The 22,819-nt window shown below is 43.9% G+C and overlaps 1 protein-coding gene across 2 annotated transcripts in view; it reads left to right on the forward strand.

Moving 5' to 3' along the window:
- The first annotated feature begins 18,907 nt into the window (after positions 1 to 18,907).
- LOC126285415 (tryptophan--tRNA ligase, mitochondrial) overlaps positions 18,908 to 22,819 on the forward strand; it is a 52,847-nt gene continuing 48,935 nt past the window's right edge. The window contains exons 1-3 of one of the 2 annotated variants that reach the window (XM_049984776.1): positions 18,932 to 19,152; positions 19,347 to 19,393; positions 19,565 to 19,729. In XM_049984776.1, coding sequence (XP_049840733.1) covers positions 19,029 to 19,152; positions 19,347 to 19,393; positions 19,565 to 19,729 — 336 coding nt within the window. In that variant the 5' untranslated portion in view covers positions 18,932 to 19,028. Of the gene's footprint in view, positions 19,153 to 19,346; positions 19,394 to 19,564; positions 19,730 to 22,819 lie in introns of both variants that reach the window. The other variant, XM_049984777.1, reaches the window with a different exon arrangement.

Here is a 22,819-nt window from a genome sequence, read left to right on the forward strand (position 1 = left end):
GTGGTGTCGCCGCCAGACACCACACTTGCTAGGTGGTAGCCTTTAAATCGGGCGCGGTCCGGTAGTATACGTCGGACCCGCGTGTCGCCACTATCAGTGATTGCAGACCGAGCGCCGCCACACGGCAGGTCTAGAGAGACTTCCTAGCACACTCCCCAGTTGTACAGCCGACTTTGCCAGCGATGGTTCACTGACAAAATACGCTCTCATTTGCCGAGAAGATAGTTTAGCATAGCCTTGAGCTACGTTATTTGCTACGACCTAGCAAGGCGCGATGTTCAGTTACTATTGATATAGTCAATCATGTATCGACAAGAGCGACGTTCACCATTTATGGATTAAAGTTAAGTATTCCACCAGCTACGTCCGTTGTTTCTAAATTCTAATTTCCTTGTCCTGTTCCAGACCTCACGCCAGCCTGCGTGAGCTAAATCGCGTGCCTTTCGGCCTCCTCTAGTAACACGGTGTTGGCTCTCCTGCCAACCACAACATCAAGCACATTGCAATATCGCTTGCATAGCAGTAAAGCTTTCACAGTATAATTCTAAAGAGTGAGAGTGGAAATTTCTCTAGAAACCTAAAACTTTAGCGGTGTGCTCCGAGGTAGAACATGCTGCAAATCACTGAGTAACTAGAAACTTAACTCATCTGCGAAGATTTTTACGTGACAACCCGAAAGAAATAGAGGAAGCTGGTAGCTCCACTAGTGAATACCGATGTCAGTTATATAACAGATTTCAAATCATCCTTCCACCTTACAAAGTCAACTAAGGTGTTTACATGTTGAGAGAACCAGCAAACGTCTCTTCCAGCTGTCTTTCACCATCTAGATGCACACAACATACACCACAATCGATATTCTCTCAATCACATAATGGCGGGAAATGTGTAGCAGCAGTCATCCGGACAATTTAAATGGGAGGGAATAACTGTCTAGCGCAAACACACACCCATACTGAATCTTCTCAAATTTTGCAAGGAGAACACATGCGACAAAGAGGACTGCCCAATACATACTGAGTATTAGATCGCTATTCACCCGCCTAGAGGGCGACAGTGTTAGGTCAGCGACATTTCTGTTCCCCAGCTGGCTTCTCCATGCAGGATGGTTTCCACCATAAGCCAGAAATATCATTTTTCAGACACACTGGCCATCACCGATAGCGCTCCTCAAACGCCAGACAGAATCGTCTTGGGAACCAGCCACATGTATTTTATCACTGTACTTACAGTTGTTGTTGTTGTTGTGGTCTTCAGTCCTGAGACTGGTTTGATGCAGCTCTCCATGCTACTCTATCCTGTGCAAGCTTCTTCATCTCACAGTACCTACTGCAACCTACATTCTTCTGAATCTGCTTAGTGCATTCATCTCTTGGTCTCCCTCTACGATTTTAACCCTCCACGCTGCGCTCCAATGCTAAATTTGTGATCTCTTGATGCCTCAGAACATGTCCTACCAACCGATCCCTTCTTCTGATCAAGTTGTGCCACAAGCTCCTCTTCTCCCCAATCCTATTCAATACCTCCTCATTAGTTATGTGATCTACCCATCTAATCTTCAGCATTCTTCTGTAGCACCACATTTCGAATGCTTCTATTCTCTTCTTGTCCAAACTATTTATCGTCCATGTTTCACTTCCATACACGGCTTACAGTTAAGCAGTGTCAATCTGCGATATTCGATAGTGAGCAAAGTATTGGAAATACCCCCTCCTGACGACTGCGGCTCTGTAAAGATAATTATCTTTAGCATTCTTATGACTGGACATAACTTACCACGTAAAAAAGTCTTTCATTCCCCTACGACAGGACTTAGTCATTTTCTTTGCACATGCCAGAACATGCATACTTTATTAGCTCGCTGATCACAGCAAATCTATCACATATCCCCTACTAAGAACAATACTTCGCCAGTAACTGTATGCTGGTGATACCAAAGCATACTGAGTGAAAATCTGTGATGGATGGATATGTCTCATTTGTTTTTCTTGTAAGTCGCATCAGGGTTTCTTACAAAGTGAGAGCAATTAAGAAAACACAATTGCAACGGTTATGTTACTGTCACAAGCAGTGTTGGTTCTACCAATGCAGACAAGTATCGCTAACAATATCCATGTTAAATACTATACAGGCTTTATAAATAGAGGTATGGTATTGCTTCTGAATGAGGTGCGTATTGCCATACATTAAATAAATAAATAAGTCATCTTCCACACAAAAACCGCTAATATATTCGGTGATCGCCGAAACGCGGGGTGCACGTCGGTGGTGGTGTAAGCTCGCAATAAAATCACTGAATTTAGAAAATGATTCGGTTAAAGAACGTGGTATGAAGCAATTCTTTGCAACTCCCTCATGCCGCCCCTAATGTTCCTCCAGTACTTGTAACTCATTCTATCTCTGTGCCATGTATGAGATTCTGTAATATATCCACTGGGTGGATGGTTGATGGTTGATTGAGAATGATTACATGCAGTAGATGTTGTAGTATGTGATGAATCACTTAAAAAAAAGCAATGCTACTTTGACGTCGTAAGAAATGTATACTGGCTTTTCAGATCTATAGCCCTACGCTTTCAGGTAGGAATGCTAACTGCAATTTTAATCAAGTCTTTCTATTCAACCACATACCTGCTATGGATCCTATGGAAACGGCTTTTACTGATTACAGCCACCAGTGAATCATATTCAAGGGACTTTCATACCTCGAACCTAGTCACTTTTTTCGAAACTATCTGCTACAGTAAAACTCCAAAGTTGCTTTTTTACCGTCCTTGTGCATCTTGTAACTGTTCCTCAGACTCTGGCCCGCCATCCCTGCAGCTTTATGCATGTGATCGTTCCAATTTAAAATAGAACTAAGCGGATTTCAGAGAGGTCTATGCCTACCACGTTCTGCAATCCACGTAGAAACTGGGTAAGCTCAGTTAATGAGACAGGACTGCCTCTTGACCAGCCAATGGAAATGGGAACATGTTGTCATAACTCCACAATGCATTCACAGCTGTTTTGTCTCCACAACATTCTCTCTAACATCGTTATTTTGTACCATCCAACAAAGAATAAAATACTACAAACTATAAGAAATCCGCTAACATAATCTAACGGAGAAGTCAATAAGATTATACCACATCCCTGTCTTCTGATATATACATGGATCCTATGGAAACGGCTTTTACTGATTACCATCTGCTTGCTGGCACTGAGCATATATGCTGAAGACCTTTAAATATTACAAGTATTAATCCACTCAGTCACCTGCACAGACCAGTGCAAAATGTCATTGCCTGTACTTTAGGAGGAGGACCATATCCCACAGACTATACCATCAGTCGCAAGAGAGGGTCCCTATGGTGCTGTTTGACAATTTGTTCTTTTTTTCTGCTGTAACACATCCAAGCAATGTATAACACACCTTTGTACAGCACCATACGTTTTGTTTTCTCCGCAACTTCGAGGTCTGTGTCAGGTTCTAAACTGACATTAGCATATTTCGATTCAGTGGCTCTCACAGAAAGGTAGACACTGCATGGTGTAAATGATGTTGCTGCTGCTCCCACACCACACACCCTAGATGATTTTAAATAAATGCAAGTCACAATATGGAGAAAATGAAAGAGATTTGTGGCGTTGTGGAGCGTTTCCAAACAGGTGTCCGAAGGTGACTGACGGCCTCTACATTTAAACTCATCTTTCACAGTGACGGGATAGCTGATGGCTCAGTGTTCCATTTCGATTGATTCCTCATATTGCAGTCATGTATGCGATCACTGTTTCGGTACTAGCCAACCCCAGAAGATGTTGCCCCTCCACCAAGACTCTTTCTCCACCTCAAACAAGTGATGTCAGTCAATCATTATGTGGTAATCAACAGCGTACCAGTGGACGAATGGGTTCGAAAAGACTCCGTCTATGTACTGTAATAATTAGCATGACAGTTGATAGTGCAATCAACTTTAGCAGTTTTACCATGTTTTGAACACTGCCCAATGACGCAAGAGCATGCTTTCCAATTTCCGTATCATTACTCAAGCGCCACTCCACCACTTTGCGAGACCATATACTAGATAGCAAATGTTCTGGTGTAGATAGCTCACTGTGCAGTACGTCCATTCATTGGTAAACCTCGAACATATACAGCAGAGTATACAAAACTGCGATCTACATACGTAATTTACGATCTTTTCCTATGTTAATGGTGGTTACAGAGCAGTCTCGCACTTTTAGGATCAAGTTAGAGGTTGAAAGATCTCCTCAAATCGTCTTTCACCAACTCTCCACTCAACACCGTCACTGGTTTAACTTGCAGCTGTCCAGAAGTAGACGACTACATTCCACGTCTTGTCAAGAAACAGAGCGAGCCAGGTCTGTAACTGCTGTTCCGCATCAATCTTACTCACGGTGTAAGTAGGCTGTTTAGGTTTTCTTATTGGTAACGCCGCTTAGCGTTCGGTATGAAAAATCACTGGCTGTGCTGTGCGCAGTGTGTGTTTAGTTTGCATTGTTGTCTGCCATTGTAGTGTTGAGCAGAGGCAGCTGGATGCTAACAGCTCGTAGCGTTGCGCAGTTGGAGGTGAGCCGCCAGCAGTGGTGGACGTGGGGAGAGAGATGGCGGAGTTTTGAAATTTGTAAGAATTGGTGTCATGAACTGCTATATATATTATGACTAGTGAGGTAAATACATTGTTTGTTCTCTATTAAAATCTTTCATTTGCTAACTGTGCCTATCAGTAGTTAGTGACTTCCGTAGTTTGAATCTTTTAGTTAGCTGGCAGTAGTGGTGCTCGCTGTATTGCAGTAGTTCGAGTAACGAAGATTTTTGTGAGGTAAGTGATTTGTGAAAGGTATAGGTTAATGTTAGTCAGGGCCATTCTTTTGTAAGGATTATTGAAAGTCAGATTGCGTTGCGCTAAAAATATTGTGTGTCAGTTTAAGTACAGTCTTGTATAATTTTTCTAAGGGGACGTTTCAACGGTACCTGTCCAAGTACACAAGATTTCTCCAGTTGCACCCATATTGAGTAGGTTAACACCCATTAACTGTGTATAGTAGATATGAAAACGTTCTGATGTAATAGCAAGGATGTAAGAAGAACAAACTGGTGGTTTTATGCATGATGGAGCTCCAGAGAGACAGTGTTTCTCTATGATAAACTATGGTGACAAACAGTAACATGAAAAAACTACTTCCTTAAAACCTCGATACTTTGTGATAGACGCACAATATAGCATTGCAGAGGTGCATAGCACCCACAGTTCACATCTGATCAGGGTTCAGAGATTATACCAAGCTCGCATCAATCCTATAAAATGCTCGTTAGTAACAGAGAATGCCTCTCACCAGGAAACAGCCAAACACATACTAGCGAAGTTTGACATGTGAAATTACATGTTATGCCACCACTAACTCCATAAACAGAACATCTGTCAAGCAGATGTGTACATGGGGATTGCAGTACCTCACAAACAAATCACGATAGTCATGAAACTGAAGACTCGATTTTATGCCCAAGATACTGCAAGGGAATGGAGTACGTCGCATAAATTGTCGTTTGTCTAGAGGAATATGCCAAAACAGGATGGACATGTTTCATCATCATCATCATCATCATCACACATGGGATGGAAGACCTCTGATGACTGAGAGGTTATCTGTTAACGATCGCAAGTAAATGCTGCTCTAAGTCACTCACAGAGCATGCAGTTGTATACGAGTCAAACACAGGCTATGCCACACAACTGATGCAACCCGACAGAACCATGGAAAAAAATGGTTAAATGACCTGCAGCAAAATCTCCCTCTCTCTCCAGAATGCATCATCAGTCTACCATTGTATCATACCTCATTAAAACACTGTCTCAACCGATCACTCCATCCACTTTCCGTCATCCTTCAATGCAGCTGCAAATAAGTTTAGAGGCAGATGGTTTTCTTTTTTCTAGGAAAGCATGAAAGAGAAGAGTCAAATTGCGTGTGTCACTATTACCTCGATAGATATAAAGTAGAATGTTGCCATACAGCAACTATTTGTTAGCTTACACCGTAAGGCTGTGATATGTGAAGAGTGCAGAGAACTGTTTGTTAGGATTTAAAACATCTAATCAGTCCTGCATAGGGTCAGACATGCAATTCATTCTATAATAGTACATTGCAGTCAGTCCAGCTCATAACACAATGTTCCTTAGTTGTGGACACGTAGCGTCCCACTGTCTGGCGGCCTGCAACACCTTTTATTTTTGTAAGCGGGGTGGGGGAGGGGTGGTTGTGGAGCTGTTTGGTGGAACAGCGAGGTCATCAGTCCCATCGCCCATCGGATTGGGAAAGGACATGGAAGGAAGTCGGCTGTGCCCTTGCAAAGGGATCATCCTGGCATTTGTCTGGAGCGATTTAGGGAAATCACGGAAAAATCTAAATCAAGATGGCCAGACACAGGATTGAAGCGTCGTACTCCCGAATGCGAGTCCAGTGTGCTGACCACTGCGCCACCTCGCTCGGTCACTGGTAAGGATGCGAGCTCGCGCCGGCGCTACTCCTAGGCACACTTCCTGTCTCTCGGGGAATACCTCAGCCTTCCTTCTTTGTGACCAGTTGGCAGCACACCTGAAGCGACTCTGCCCTCCTCTCTGCACCATACGCGATACACAGCCATATAGAAAACAAAGCAAACGCACTGTAACTGCGTTCGAGAACAGAGTGCTACCGTATACTGTCCAACCAGAAAAATTGTGCATCCGTGCAAGGTGTTGACAACTGTACTATGACATTTAAAAGCAATTTTAGAATACATGAAACATAGTTATGTCATAATGGCATCTGCCGGCCGGTGTGGCCGTGCGGTTCTAGGCGCTTCAGTCTGGAAACGCGTGACCGCTACGATCGCACGTTTGAATCGTTCCTCGGGCATGGATGTGTGTGATGTCCTTAGGTTAGATAGGTTTAAGTAGTTCTAAGTTCTAGGGGGCTGATGACCACAGATGTTAAGTCCCATAGTGCTCAGAGCCATATGAACCATTTTCTTCATAATGGCATCGGCATAAGTGATATACAATTATGCAAAAATAAAATTGACGGAAAATACGCCGAAATGCGTGAGTAAATGCAAGTCTGCTACTTGGTGCAGGACAATTCTCGTATGTGGCTGCAAGCTGAAGTCATGCATGAGATGGAATGCGCTACAGTATTGGAGAAATATGTAGTGGCGGCATGAGGGAGTTGCAATTACTGGCTTCATACCATGTTCCTAAATTGAATCACTTTCTTACTAGCTTATGCCACCAGAGGCGTGCACGCTGTGCTTTCAGCCTGTGAATACACGCCCCAGTGATCACTATCTACACTCCTGGAAATTGAAATAAGAACACCGTGAATTCATTGTCCCAGGAAGGGGAAACTTTATTGACACATTCCTGGGGTCAGATACATCACATGATCACACTGACAGAACCACAGGCACATAGACACAGGCAACAGAGCAAGCACAATGTCGGCACTAGTACAGTGTATATCCACCTTTCGCAGCAATGCAGGCTGCTATTCTCCCATGGAGACGATCGCAGAGATGCTGGATGTAGTCCTGTGGAACGCCTTGCCATGCCATTTCCACCTGGTGCCTCAGTTGGACCAGCGTTCGTGCTGGACGTGCAGACCGCGTGAGACGACGCTTCATCCAGTCCCAAACATGCTCAATGGGGGACAGATCCAGAGATCTTGCTGGCCAGGGTAGTTGACTTACACCTTCTAGAGCACGTTGGGTGGCACGGGATACATGCGGACGTGCATTGTCCTGTTGGAACAGCAAGTTCCCTTGCCTGTCTAGGAATGGTAGAACGATGGGTTCGATGACGGTTTGGATGTACCGTGCACTATTCAGTATCCCCTCGACGATCACCAGAGGTGTACGGCCAGTGTAGGAGATCGCTCCCCACAGCATGATGCCGGGTGTTGGCCCTGTGTGCTTCGGTCGTATGCAGTCCTGATTGTGGCGCTCACCTGCACGGCGCCAAACACGCATACGACCATCATTGGCACCAAGACAGAAGCGACTCTCATCGCTGAAGACGACACGTCTCCATTCGTCCCTCCATTCACGCCTGTCGCGACACCACTGGAGGCGGGCTGCACGATGTTGGGGCGTGAGCGGGAGACGGCCTAACGGTGTGCGGGACCGTAGCCCAGCTTCATGGAGACGGTTGCGAATGGTCCTCGCCGATACCCCAGGAGCAACAGTGTCCCTAATTTGCTGGGAAGTGGCGGTGCGGTCCCCTACGGCACTGCGTAGGATCCTACGGTCTTGGCGTGCATCCGTGCGTCGCTGCGGTCCGGTCCCAGGTCGACGGGCACGTGCACCTTCCGCCGACTACTGGCGACAACATCGATGTACTGTGGAGACCTCACGCCCTACGTGTTGAGTAATTCGGCGGTACGTCCACCGGGCCTCCCGGATGCCCACTATACGCCCTCGCTCAAAGTACGTCAACTGCACATACGGTTCACGTCCACGCTGTCGCGGCATGCTACCAGTGTTAAAGACTGCGATGGAGCTCCGTACGCCACGGCAAACTGGCTGACACTGACGGCGGCGGTGCACAAATGCTGCGCAGCTAGCGCCATTCGACGGCCAACACCGCGGTTCCTGGTGTGTCCGCTGTGCCGTGCGTGTGATCATTGCTTGTACAGCCCTCTCGCAGTGTGCGGAGCAAGTGTGGTGGGTCTGACACACCGGTGTCAATGTGTTCTTTTTTCCGTTTCCAGGAGTGTATATTCAATGACACAATATTTATGTGGAAGATCACTTCATTAGGAAGCAATATAATATCTCGATCTATAATGCATGTGCAGTTTTTAGATGGATATTACTAGTGATACTTGTCTGTACCGGTAGAACCAAGACTGCTTGTGACAGTAGCATGGTTACTGCAATCGTGTTTTCTTAGTAGCTCTTCGCTCTTACGTCTTTATTCTTAAGACGCACTGGTACACAAGAGACGTATGTGAGGTCCTGCCCACTCGTCGCCCATAGGGTGCCTAAGGGATTCTGCGTTCTCGAATGTTATACAACAGTTCCAGCAAATAACATTAGTAGCTAGTAGTTTTATTTCAATACAGCAGATTGACAACACTTAATGGTGTCATCAGCGATGGGCGACATGCAAACAATCAGAGTCGTTTGCTGTATACAAAGTCCATGTAAGCGATTGTAATGGCTCACACATCACTGCTATTGTAACACTCTCCTGCCGAGGCTGGCAGGAATGGCACTTATTTTCATTTTGGCCGAGGAGTCTTCGGTCGTGATGCGTTCCTAATCACCATACCATTGGCCGAATTTGTTAAACCTCCTTCTCTTCTCCTGGGTTCTTCTTCTTCTTCTACATCTACATCTACATCTACATCTACATGACTACTCTGCAATTCACATTTAAGTGCTTGGCAGAGGGTTCATCGAACCACAATCATACTATCTCTCTACTATTCCACTCCCGAACAGCGAGCGGGAAAAACGAACACCTAAACCTTTCTGTTCGATCTCTGATTTCTATTATTTTATTTTGATGATCATTCCTACCTATGTAGGTTGGGCTCAACAAAATATTTTCGCATTCGGAAGAGAAAGTTGGTGACTGAAATTTCGTAAAAAGCTCTCGCCGCGACGAAAAACGTCTATGCTGTAATGACTTCCATCCCAACTCGTGTATCATATCTGCCACACTCTCTCCTCTATAACGCGATAATACAAAACGAGCTGCCCTTCTTTGCACCCTCTCGATGTCCTCCGTCAATCCCACCTGGTAAGGATCCCACACCGCGCAGCAATATTCTAACAGAGGACGAACGAGTGTAGTGTAAGCTGTCTCTTTAGTGGACTTGTTGCATCTTCTAAGTGTCCTGCCAATGAAACGCAACCTTTGGCTCGCCTTCCCGACAATATTATCTATGTGGTCCTTCCAACTGAAGTTGTTCGTAATTTTAACACCCAGGTACTTAGTTGAATTGACAGCCTTGAGAATTGTACTATTTATCGAGTAATCGAATTCCAACGGAGTTCTTTTGGAACTCATGTGGATCATCTCACACTTTTCGTTATTTAGCGTCAACTGCCACCTGACACACCATACAGCAATCTTTTCTAAATCGCTATGCAGCTGATACTGGTCTTCGGATGACCTTACTAGACGGTAAATTACAGCATCATCTGCGAACAGTCTAAGAGAACTGCTCAGATTGTCACCCAGGTCATTTATATAGATCAGGAACAGTAGAGGTCCCAGGACGCTTCCCTGGGGAACACCTGATATCACTTCAGTTTTACTCGATGATTTGCCGTCTATTACTACGAACTGCGACCTTCCTGACAGGAAATCACGAATCCAGTCGCACAACTGAGACGATACCCCATAGCTCCGCAGCTTGATTAGAAGTCGCTTGTGAGGAACGGTGTCAAAAGCTTTCCGGAAATCTAGAAATACGGAATCAACTTGAGGTCCCCTGTCGATAGCGGCCATTACTTCGTGCGAATAAAGAGCTAGCTGTGTTGCACAAGAGCGATGTTTTCTGAAGCCATGCTGATTACGTGTCAATAGATCGTTCTCTTCGAGGTGATTCATAATGTTTGAATACAGTATATGCTCCAAAACCCTACTGCAAACCGACGTCAATGATATAGGTCTGTAGTTAAATGGATTACTCCTACTACCCTTCTTGAACACTGGTGCGACCTGCGCAATTTTCCAATCTGTAGGTACAGATCTATCGGTGAGCGAGCGGTTGTATATGAGTGCTAAGTAGGGAGCTATAGTATCAGCGTAATCTGAAAGGAACCTAATCGGTATACAATCTGGACCTGAAGACTTGCCCGTATCAAGCGATTTGAGTTGCTTCGCAACCCCTAAGGTATCTACTTCTAAGAAACTCATGCTAGCAGATGTTCGTGTTTCAAATTCTGGAATATTTCATTCGTCTTCCCTGGTGAAGGAATTTCGGAAAACTGCGTTCAATAACTCCGCTTTAGCGGCACAGTCGTCGATAACAGTACCATCGGCACTGCGCAGCGAAGGTATTGATGCGTCTTGCCGCTTGTGTACTTTACATACGACCAGAATTTCTTCGGATTTTCTACCAAATTTCGAGACAATGTTTCGTTGTGGAACCTATTAAAGGCATCTCGCATCGAAGTACGTGCCAAATTTCGCGCGTCTGTAAATTTTAGCCCATCTTCAGGATTTCGCGTTCTTCTGAACTTCGCATGCTTTTTCCGTTGCCTCTGCAACAGCGTTCGGACCTTTTTTGTGTACCACGGGGGATCCGTTCCATCTCTTACCAATTTATGAGGTATAAATATCTCAATTGCTGTTGCTACTATATCTTTGAATTTGAGCCACATCTCGTCTACATTCGCATAGTCAGTTCGGAAGGAATGGAAATTGTCTTTTAGGAAGGCTTCTAGTGGCACTTTATCCGCTTTTTTAAATAAAATTATTTTGCGTTTGTTTCTGATGGATTTGGAAGAAATGGTATTGAGCCTAGCTACAATGACCTTGTGATCACTAATCCCTGTATCAGTCATGATGCTCTCTATCAGCTCTGGATTGTTTGTGGCCAAGAGGTCAAGTGTGTTTTCGCAACCATTTACAATTCGCGTGGGTTCTTGGACTAACTGCTCGAAATAATTTTCGGAGAATGCATTTAGGACAATCTCGGAAGACGTTTTCTGCCTACCACCGGTTTTGAACAAGTATTTTTGCCAACATACCGAGGGTAGGTTGAAGTCCCCACCAACTATAACCGTATGAGTGGGGTATTTATTTGTTACGAGACTCAAACTTTCTCTGAAGTGTTCCGCAACTGTATCATCGGAGTCTGGGGGTCGGTAGAAGGAGCCAATTATTAACTTAATTCGGCTGTTAAGTATAACCTCCACCCACACCAATTCGCACGGAGTATCTACTTCGACTTCACTACAAGATAAACCACTACTGACAGACACCAAAACTCCACCAGCACTTGTCGATACGCTGGAACAACATATTCATCTGCCGCGGATTTTCACTCAATATTGTTTAGTATCACCAGCATTCAGTTATTGGCGAAGTATTATACTTAGTAGGGGACATGTGATAGAGTCACAGTGATCAGCAGGATTATAAAGTATGTGTGTGTTTCGACATACGCAAAGAAAATGACCATGTCCTGTCGTAGGGAAAGTACGGAATTGACTTGGAAAACTGCGATAGCCATAAGGATAATGAAATATTTCTTTACGTGGTCAGCATAAGGATTGTGTAGATATTTATGTTTCCAGAACCACAGCCATTAGCAGGAGGTATTTCCGATACTTCGCTCATTTTGAACGTCGTCAGATTGAGACCACAAACATATTACTTAACTATAAGTACAGTGATGAAATATATGTGGCTGGTTTCCTAGGACAATTCTGCCTGGCGTGCGACGAGCGAGTACTGGCGGTGGCCTGAACGATTGACATTACTGGCTTGTGGTGGGAACCACCCCACCTGGACAAGCCAGCTGGTGTACAGGAATGTAGCTGACGTAACACTGTCGCCCTCTATACGTGTGAGTAGCGAACTAGTACTCAATATGTTTTGGGCAGCCTTCGTGATCACGTGTGTTGTCCATTGAAATGTTTGAAGATTCACTGCAGGCATGCGTTTGTGCTGGACAGTTATTTCCTCACATGTAAACTGTCCGGTTGGCTGCTTCTACATATTTCCCCTCATTATTTGATTGAGAGAATAACGGTTGTGGTGTGTGTTGTGTGCATCTAGGTGGCAAAAGACTGCTGGAATAGGTGTTTCCTGCTTCTCAAGACATGAGAAACACCTTAGTTGACTTTGTAAGGTGGAAGGATGATTTGGAATCTGTTATATCACTGAGATCGGTATTCACGAGTGAAACTACCAGTATTCTCTATTTCTTTCGAGTTTTCACATAGAGATCTTCGCAGACGAGATTAAGTTTCTAGTTACTCAATGGTTTGCAGCATGTTCCACCTTGCTGCACCTCGCTAAAGTTTCGAGTTTCTATAGAAATAATTTCCATTCTTTATCTTCTAATTATACTGTGGAAGCGATACTGCTATGTAATCGATATCGCTATGTGCTTGACATCCAGAACTATCGCGTAAATGGTATGATATTCTGGCAAACCATGTGAAAATATGTGTTCTTGTAATCCTAGAGTATGGAGATAGGAGTGGAAAGCATGCCGGTAAGCAAGCAAGCAGGTCGTAGCCGGAAACAGTAACGTCTTTCTGCCGACGAGAACTAGCCAAGCCTTTAGAACAGTTCAGAAAGTGACAGCTGTCCTGGAGGGCGCCCCGATCGCGTGTCAGACCAGCGTTTGTTCAGGGGCAGTTGACTCTTGACGGTTGTCCATGGTGCATGACCGACCGATCTCACGGGAAATATCTATTACTTGAGGACTATATACAGCGGTTGTGCCACTTTTTTCTTTTAAATCTGTCTGTCTTCGTGGTAAATGTACGAGAGGCTGATGGTTGACTACTATATACAGGATGCAAAAGTGATGTTTTTGTATGGTACAGGATACGAATTGTATGTTTACTACATCGATATGGTATGTGGTGATATAGCCCAGTTGGAGATCGGTTTCACGCTGAAATATTCAATCTTTCCTCGGCTGTAGCAGAGCAGTGTCACTGAGGTAGTGACTTTTTCTGATGATGTACGCAGCCCCTGTCTGAGGATACGCTGCGCCCACTCGCCTGCGCCGTCTGGAGCTCATACTGAACAAAATACTCAAAATCGTAAGCAGCGTTCCGCGCTACGCACGCATCGCGGACCTTCACCGGGAATACCGGCTAGATACCATCTTGCAGGTATTCCAAAAACTCTCCAAACTACTGTACAATAACACGAGAGACTCGCGCAACCCGTTTATCCTTTCTCTGGGTAACTACGACCACAACCATAGATGGAAGCATAACAGACCAAAGACACTATTGGCTAGGAACTAAACATTTATGGTCCTTAGCACGCTAACACGACAGTACCGGCGAGCCCCTGCAACGCAGCTACTACTGGTAACCCCAGATGTTCGACCAGGCAACCGCAGGGAAACCGCACTGTACACAGCACGCAAACCAACCACACACACCCCCTACACTGTCTATGAGCTGATCTATGACCGATCGCCCACTAATGTACAACGACCTTTAAGTGTTGCAGGGACGCAGCAACTGCAACAAGCCCCGCAACGAGCTCCAGCAACGATGCACGATACGTCGCATTAACATAACCACACCTTGCATGCACTGTTGCAGATAGCAAGCCGCTACCGCCCTTTCTACCCGTCCTACTGTCGCAGAGGTTTTTTTTTCCCTTGGCGCTTGCCTTGGCACTCTTTTTCCTCTGCCCTTACAACCGCTACCCTTCGATTGCTTTCGTCCACTTTCTATCTCCTGATGGACCATGTTAATGAGTAATCTTACCAAGACGCATGGACAACATCACAGCCCGCATCCTGTGACTCCTGATTCAAAAACTAACATGTTATACGGAGGTGACAGTAGAACTTTTGGTTCAGTCACCACGTTGGTGTAGGCGTGAATTGGAACCATCCTTTTTGTCAGTGCAATATTAGTGCTGTACCTTGTTTTCGATCTGAAGAAAAATTTGGCAGACAGTGCTGCACATCGGCAGCAGCAGCGGTTTCGTGGGTAAATTCAATAAGAGCCAATCAGAATGCTCCATTCACAAAGCGGAGCATAGAAGCCTCTACATATTAGTTCGAACAAGGCAGGAGAAAGGTATCTACGAAAAAGTTCTGTGACGTCTGAGAGTAATGTGATATCTTCTTTGTTCGAGTGTTCAGACACGTCCAAATAGGCCATCCACCTCTGGCAGGATGCTGTCCCTCATCTGCTATTGTGGCCTTAGAGCGTCTCCATGCCAGCACCTGTAGGAAATCGAAAATTCCGGGCATTTTTCTTCTCTGTAGGGCAGTGCTTCGAATTCTATTTGAGTAATTGTTCTGATTTTCCTATCTGTGCTTAGACACTGGTGTGTGCTTCGAGAAGTGAGGAAAATAACGTCTCAGACTCCAGCAGCAGCAAATATTGAACTAAGTCCACTCATCATTTCGAAAAAAGTGATGAACATCACGACAGCTGTAGGACTCAGAAGTTTTTCCTCTCTCTCTGGAAGTTGCTTCAAACAAGCAGCTGAAACCCCAAAATGTGGTAAGCATCCTATTTTTAGAGCTGCAGAGATATTTATTTTGGCTTCCAAATATCATGGTTTTGGCTTGTAAAATCAGATATTGCAGCTGTGTCCGACAAAAGTGCATAAAGTGTCTCAGGGGCGGTTTCACAAGTGTGTTCAACTGTGGCGTTGGTGGTATAATATTCTGCAACACCAGATGTAACACCTGAAACAGATCTTCTTCAATGACAAAGGGTATCTGTGCCCAGGGGATGGGAAGGAAGACGGCCACTGGGAGTCCTTTTCCCGCCAATTTCCAGATGGGTGAGGGGCGGGGAAGGGAGGGGATGAGGAGGGGCATGGACTGGGAAGAGTGAGAGGGGAGAGGGATCGGTGTTAGGTTAGTGGAGATAGCCCACTGGACCTATTTTCCCACTGAAATTTGATCTTCAATGACATGTCACTGCGATGTTGCTACATCTATGTCTTCTATCTTGCATCCGTCATCTTGAATAAATTTGGCAACAATGCAGAGTGGAGCCATACACAGTTTGCCGTAGTACTGACTGAAAGATGGGAGGCAAGCAATAGACTGCTAATTGTTTTAGCACACCACTTTTACAGCGATTTATTGCATGCACAGACATCAACATCTGTATCTGTATCTCTACTCTGGGAACCACTGTGAAGTACATGGCAGAGGGTATGTCCCAACTGTACCAGTATTTTTTCATTTCATTTATGTATGGAAAGCCTGAAAAACGGTTGTTTAAATACCTCTGTGTGTGCTTTAATTAAACTAATCTTGTCCTCACAATCCCTATGGGAGCGATAAATAATGTTTGTAGTATATTCCTAGAGACATCATTTAAAGCCAGCCAGTTCTTGAAAGTTTGTCAGCAGGCTTTTTTTGGGATGGTTTCTATCTATCTTCAAGACTGTGCCAGTTCAGTTTTTTCAACATTTCAGTGACACTCTCCCATGTGTCAAATAAATCCGTGACTATTCATGTTGCCCTTCTCTGTATACAAGTATGTTCAATATTCCCTGCTAGTCCTATCTGATATGGGTCCCAAACTTTTGAGCAATATTCTAGGGTGGATTATATGAGTGATTTGTAAGCAATCGCCGGGCATGGTGGCTGAGCGGTTCACTCCAGAACCGCGCGACTGCTACATCCGCAGGTTCAAATCCTTCCTTGGGCACGGATGTGTGTGATGTCCTTAGGTTAGTTAGATTTAAGTAGTTCTAAGTTCTACGGGACTGATGACCTCAGATGTTAAGTCCCATCGTGATCAAAGCCATTTGAACCATTTTTTGGTAAGCAATCGCCTTTATAGACTGACTGCATTTCCCTAGAATTCTACTGAAGTCTGGTGCCTGCTTTCTTCACGACTGAGCCCATGCGACCATTACATTGAGGTATGACACTATTGTGTCTCTGTGAGGTTTGCTGAAAATATAAACCTTTCTGCTGGCTTTAGTTTCCCATTGTGTTGTTGTATTACTTGTAACTATAACTGTCTCACAGTCGCTGATACCAGTTTCGATGTGGATGTCCTTAAAGACGTTAGATCTGTTTGTTGCCATTAGATGTAATATATATTTCCATCGTGAGTGGGGTTTTGAACTATCTGTTCTTCAGAGAAAGCATTTAGTAGCATTTCAAAAGAGCCTTTTCACGTCCACTACTAACAAACCTATAATTATCCCAGTTGATTGCTGGATGCATGAAGTCTCCTCGAATGATTACAGAATTGTTAGGGAACTTTCTCTGAAGATTTTGGCTGCATCAGAAGGAGAATCTGGTATTGATAGAAGGACCCTATTATAATTTTAGGCCCACCTTTGATTCTGAGTCATGCCCAAAAACTCTCACACGCAGCTTCAAGTTCTGTCTCAGTGAATTTGAGTTTCTTGTCTACTGCAACAAATACACTATTTCTGTTTCCTGTTTTCTTATCGGTTTTGGGATATGCTTAAATGCTCCCCAAAGATTTCACTGTCGTCTTGAGGTTTTAGCCAGCTTTCTCTGGCTAATTTTAAGTGAGCATCAGTGCCTACTAGGAGAACTTGAAACATTGGCACTTCGTCGTGAATGCTTCATCAATTAGGATCCTACTCTGATCCATCTAGGTTTCCCACAGCTACCATCATCAGGATTGGACAGAGAGTCACCTAACCTGAAAAACCCTTGTGTGCACTCCACAGTCAGATACTTGGCTAGTTGCCTCTGATGTGTAGTACACACCTTATCTATTTTGGCGAACCCTACAATTCTCAACTCTATGGTGCAAGTATGAGAAGTCACAGCCTATCTTATCACAGAATCATCAGAGTTTCTGATTCAAGCATTCCACTTGACTGAAAATCAGGGAGCCACTGTATGTTCGTGAAATAATGCTGCAGGTTATGAGCTTCGTTAAAGCTCTGTGAGTAAGACTGGTAATGTAACCCTCTCTGCTAGTTGCTGCAATGATTCAAGTATAGGCTTGGAACCCAGACATTCCAACATGTGCCACAATCTGTAGTTGGCTGTACCATGTTGCGTTAATGGCTGCCTGAATAGCCTCTTCAACATGGTGAATGAGGACTCCAGGCACACACACTGAGTGCAGTTGGTGTTTTGTCTCATCCCTTGCCTCTTTTCTCCTAAGGAGGACCATTATTCGCCATACATGGAACTACCGATGATTAATAAAGCACCACCCTTTTGTGGTTGCCCTCTCTTGACATATGACAAAGCAGGCTTTCTCAAAACAGGTGAAGAGAGTCCCACTGGCTCAGTTTCAGTTTCAGTGAAAGACAGCACTACGAACTTGTATGTTAGAGGGATCAGTATAACACTCTGAGTCCTCCCTGGTAGCTGTCTACTCTGTAGAGGACGCCTAGATCCACCAGTTACACGTCACTTACAGTGAGATGGATGGGTAATGATCGGGCCGTTATTTTCTGCACAAGAGACGGTATCCTTACAAGAGGACAATACTTAACGGTTCTTTGTACATCTGCTGCACGACTCTTGGTAGCCATCCCAAAATACTCTTCACAGTAGTTGCCAACCAATTGACAGCAGTCAGGGCAATTTCCAGCTACTTACGAATTGTAACCAACTCATCCGCTGCCTGAGAACTGCAAACACAGTGAGGCTGCATTACGCGTGGTACAGTAGTTTACAGAACAGTAAACACGTTATGACTAGTGCAATGTTTCACAGAATGTTAATCAAGTAACTTTATACTAAACTTTCTGATGCTCTTTTAATTCATGAGTTTGATATGTTACAAATATTGTCAGTGTTCTGTTGGAATTTAGGTAATTTATAGTCAAAATCGAGGTATCCAGGAGGACAACTAAAAATTTGGTGCAAGTTTTACTACTTCTCTGATGCGTTTTTCAAGTTATGGTTGCTAAGAAAGTTCAACAGTAGTGTTAATTTACGATAAATACAGACAATATACACTCCTATTAAAAGAGAGAACTAGCGTGACACGATGCGCCACTTATTCATATTTGCACAGAGATCTGCGCAAAGAGATCGTTGCGTGTGGACGCGCCTTTACAGTGATTTATTGCATGCATAGACATATGTGCAAATATCTGCGCTGACAGATCGTTGCGGGTGTATGGGAATGACTCGTGCGAGTCGGGGTCGAAGCAAACGATCGACTGCAGGTGATATCTCTTGTGATCAGCCACTCTTATGAATGTTCTATCGATTAATCGACTGTGTAATTATTTCGAGAGTATCCGTGCTTTCCGCAAGTGGCGGCGGGTTGTGTGTGTTGAAGTGGAAGTAGCTGTGTAGCAAAAGACGGGACACAAAGTAAAGGCAATGTTATTTAGATAATGATTCTGACGAGAAATTTTGTGTTTAAATTGATATGTTTTCGTTCGTACACTGTCACAGTTGACAAGGGGCAGTTTTACTTTACGCAGTGCAGGTTATTTGCTTCCAAAAAGGCGCGTAAGGGTATTTATTACCGTATTTTTTGTAGCATGCTATAGTATATAATGTATTGTTTCAGCAATACGTTGTACATAGCGCAAGAATTTCCATCTGTGGTGACGTGTAAACACAAACACATGTGCACGATTAATACATGCTGTGAAAAATTAACCGGTTTGTGACACATTGTTTCGATATTTAGAAAAAAAATGTTACAGATAAGAAGACAATGATAAAGCAGTGGAAACAGAAGAATTTGGTAACGGTAACATATGGAGCAGCATTTTCTCTCCAACAGTTGAGATGGACCAGCGATGTTAAATGACCAGTATTACGTTTGAGAATTGTATGAGACACTGGGCCACTAGCGCTTGAACTGTTGTGCTGATCTGTCATTTCCAGCTATCCATTAAGATTCCTGTGACGTTTGTTTTAGGAGCCAGAATGCCCAGAGCAGCGAGTATTTTCTGGAATACAACCAACTGGTGCAATCCACTTGGGGAATTATTTTGGTGCTATTCAGAAATGGGTTGAACTTCAAGATGGGGGCTGGAAAACTATATTTAGCATTGTAGATCACCACGCGATGACTATCCCTCAAGTAAGTACTGAAGCTGTTTTTTTTTGTGTCTATATTTGCAATGTAGTGTGGCATGTTGGCTGGGTAAATGAAATGTCGTGTGACGAGGGCCTCCCGTCGGGTGGACCGTTCGCCTGGTGCAAGTCTTTCGATTTGACGCCACTTCGGCGACTTGCGCGTCGATGGGGATGAAATGATAATGATTAGGACAAAACACAACACCCAGTCCCTGAGCGGAGAAAATCTCCTACCCAGCCGGGAATCGAACCCGGGCCCTTTGGATTGACAGTCTGTCGCGCTGACCACTCAGCTACCGGGGGCGGACGATGGCTGGGTGACTAATTGTCAGTCATCATACTGCTCCTACAGATTTTTTTTTTGGTCACCTCCCCCTCCCCCCTCCAACTTTGGCTGTGATTTGCGTAAGTTTGAAGCGGAATAACTGAACATTGTGGTACCACCCTTCAGTTTTGATCAGTAACTGCAAGAAACCTATATTTCGAGCTCTATAGTGTTTCAAACATGACGTCATGCATTACAAATTCGAACAAAAAATAAAACAACAATGTGAATTTGGGCAGGTCAAACTAAGAACATGTCAATACTTATTATGAAGACATTCATAAACATATATGTACTCAAAAATCAAACGCAGTCCTCAATAATAAAGAAAAACTCTGGTCTTGGTAATTTCACTTGATCTATATAGAAGGCAGTACATGGTACCATGAACAAACACATTGTGCTAAGACCTGGTACTGTAAATTTCTCTTGACCTATACAGCACAAATTAACTCCATGATACCATAAAACCACAAACAACTCTACAAATCTCATATCAAACACTTCATTTGACCCACATAACTAATGGAGTATGTGATACTGCAACACCTGAACTTAGCCTTGCACCTTATATCAAAAGCCTAACCACATTAAATTAGGCAGAACAAACTACCTACCATCCCAGCATAATTACATACAACTGACAGCACAATCCGAAAATTCTTAAAAAAATTGAATTCACACAAATTTTGAAATACGAGAGACACTTAGATTTGCACATAAACACTCATACCTTACATATCAGATATGCTTACTTCACTTACTGGTCTGAGATGGAATGACTTTGGTCAATCCCATATCCTCTTACAAAACATGACTCTTCATGTACTGTTAGCAATTAGACCAAGCAATTGCAGGAATTTAGTGATGATCAACATTTCATCCCCCATTGCAGAATTCAGTGACCTACTCTTGAACTTTGTTGCCATATCCGTAACTAACAAAAAGTGAGACATGAAGTTAGATAAAAAACACATTGTACTAATAATTCTGAAATTGAAACCATACCTATTGACCAAAACTGCCAACATACAAATAGATCAGTAACAAAGCGCCACACCAAGTGAGGTGGTGCAGTAGTTAGCACACTGGACTCGCATTTGGTAGGACGATGGGTCAAGCCCATGTCCGGTCATCCTGATTTAGGTTTTGTGTGATTTCCCTAAATTGCTTCTGCAAATGCCAGGATGGTTCCTTTGAAGTGGCAGAGCTGACTTCCTTCCCCATCCTTCCTTGATCTGATGGGGCCGATGACCTCTGTTTGGTCCCTTCCCCCAAATCAAGCAATCAAACTGCCACAGATATGGCCAGTATTAATCTTACAATCAGTGCTGAAGCAGTACAGTGCAGTAAATCTCAAACCATGTACAAACGAAAACAGTGCAAACTAAAGAGTGTCACTCAACACTCCAACATATCCTCAGGAAACATGATCCATTTCAAATGTGCTGCACGACCATGCTGTGATATAACACAACACAGTTATGTTATGGGTCAAAGCAGGCGAGTATTACTATAAACTTAGGGTGGCCCTGAAAATTGTGTGGGGACTGTCTTCTTATTAAATTGTCAGTCCACAACTCCCTGACTAAGTCAATTAACACACAGGAAGAATGCAAGTGTGCCCCCCACCAAAAAACGCATTCATGTTTTGCAAATTCAGTTAGTTTGCGCATGTTGTGATAGGTGAGATCATACATGTGCAGCAAATAGAGAGAGAACAGAACACTAGCAATATTTGTATCTTTCTATTTTGTTTTGAAACCTAGGTGCAGTAATGAACTGACAACAAGTTGGGCAAACGCGCGGCGCCTGTGCAGTGGCCAGTAGCGCAGTTGCCAGTAACCTAGTGTCGTTGTGTAAAGACTAGTTTACACGTCGATATTAGTTTGCAGGCAACTGCGCTACTGGCCACTGCGCATGTGTGCCGCGCATTTGCGCAACTCATTGGTGAAACTAAACACTTTCAAGGTGTTGCAACTTTGGCAACACTAGTTGCAGGAGGTTTTGGGATTGTGCGTGTTCGTAGATTGTAGACAAACTGAAATATGAAGTGTGGAACGGGGAATAATGTTCGCTTTTTGGATATCGAACAAGCGTACTGTAACCTGCTTCCTTTGTTTTCGGATTGCATTTCCTTAGGATTCTTCCAATGAATCTGTCTGGCATCTGCTTTACCGACGATTAACTTTATATGATCATTCCATTTTAAATCACTCCTAATGCTTACTCTCAGATAATTTATGGAATTAACTGCTTCTAGTTGCTGACCTGCTATATTGTAGCTAAATGATAAGGGATCTATCTTTCTATGTATTCGCAGCACATTACACTTGTCTACATTGAGATTCAATTGCCATTCCCTGCACCATGCGTCAATTCGCTGCAGATCCTCCTGCATTTCAGTACAATTTCCTATTGTTACAACCTCTCGATACACCACAGCATCGTCCGCAAAAAGCCTCATTGAACTTCCGATGTCATCCACAAGGTCATTTATGTATATTGTGAATAGCAACGGTCCTACGACACTCCCCTGCTGCACACCTGAAGCCACTCTTACTTCGGAAGACTTCTCTCCATTGAGAATGACATGCTGTGTTCTGTTATCTAGGAACTCCTCAACCCAATCACACAATTGGTCTGATAGTCCATTTGCTCTTACTTTGTTCATTAAACGACTGTGGGGAACTGTATCGAACGCCTTGCGGAACTCGAGAAACACGGCATCTACGTTTGAACCCGTGTCTATGGCCCTCTGAGTCTTGT

The sequence above is a fragment of the Schistocerca gregaria genome, chromosome 8 (genome assembly GCF_023897955.1).
Source record: "Schistocerca gregaria isolate iqSchGreg1 chromosome 8, iqSchGreg1.2, whole genome shotgun sequence".
NCBI classification, from domain to species: domain Eukaryota; kingdom Metazoa; phylum Arthropoda; class Insecta; order Orthoptera; family Acrididae; genus Schistocerca; species Schistocerca gregaria.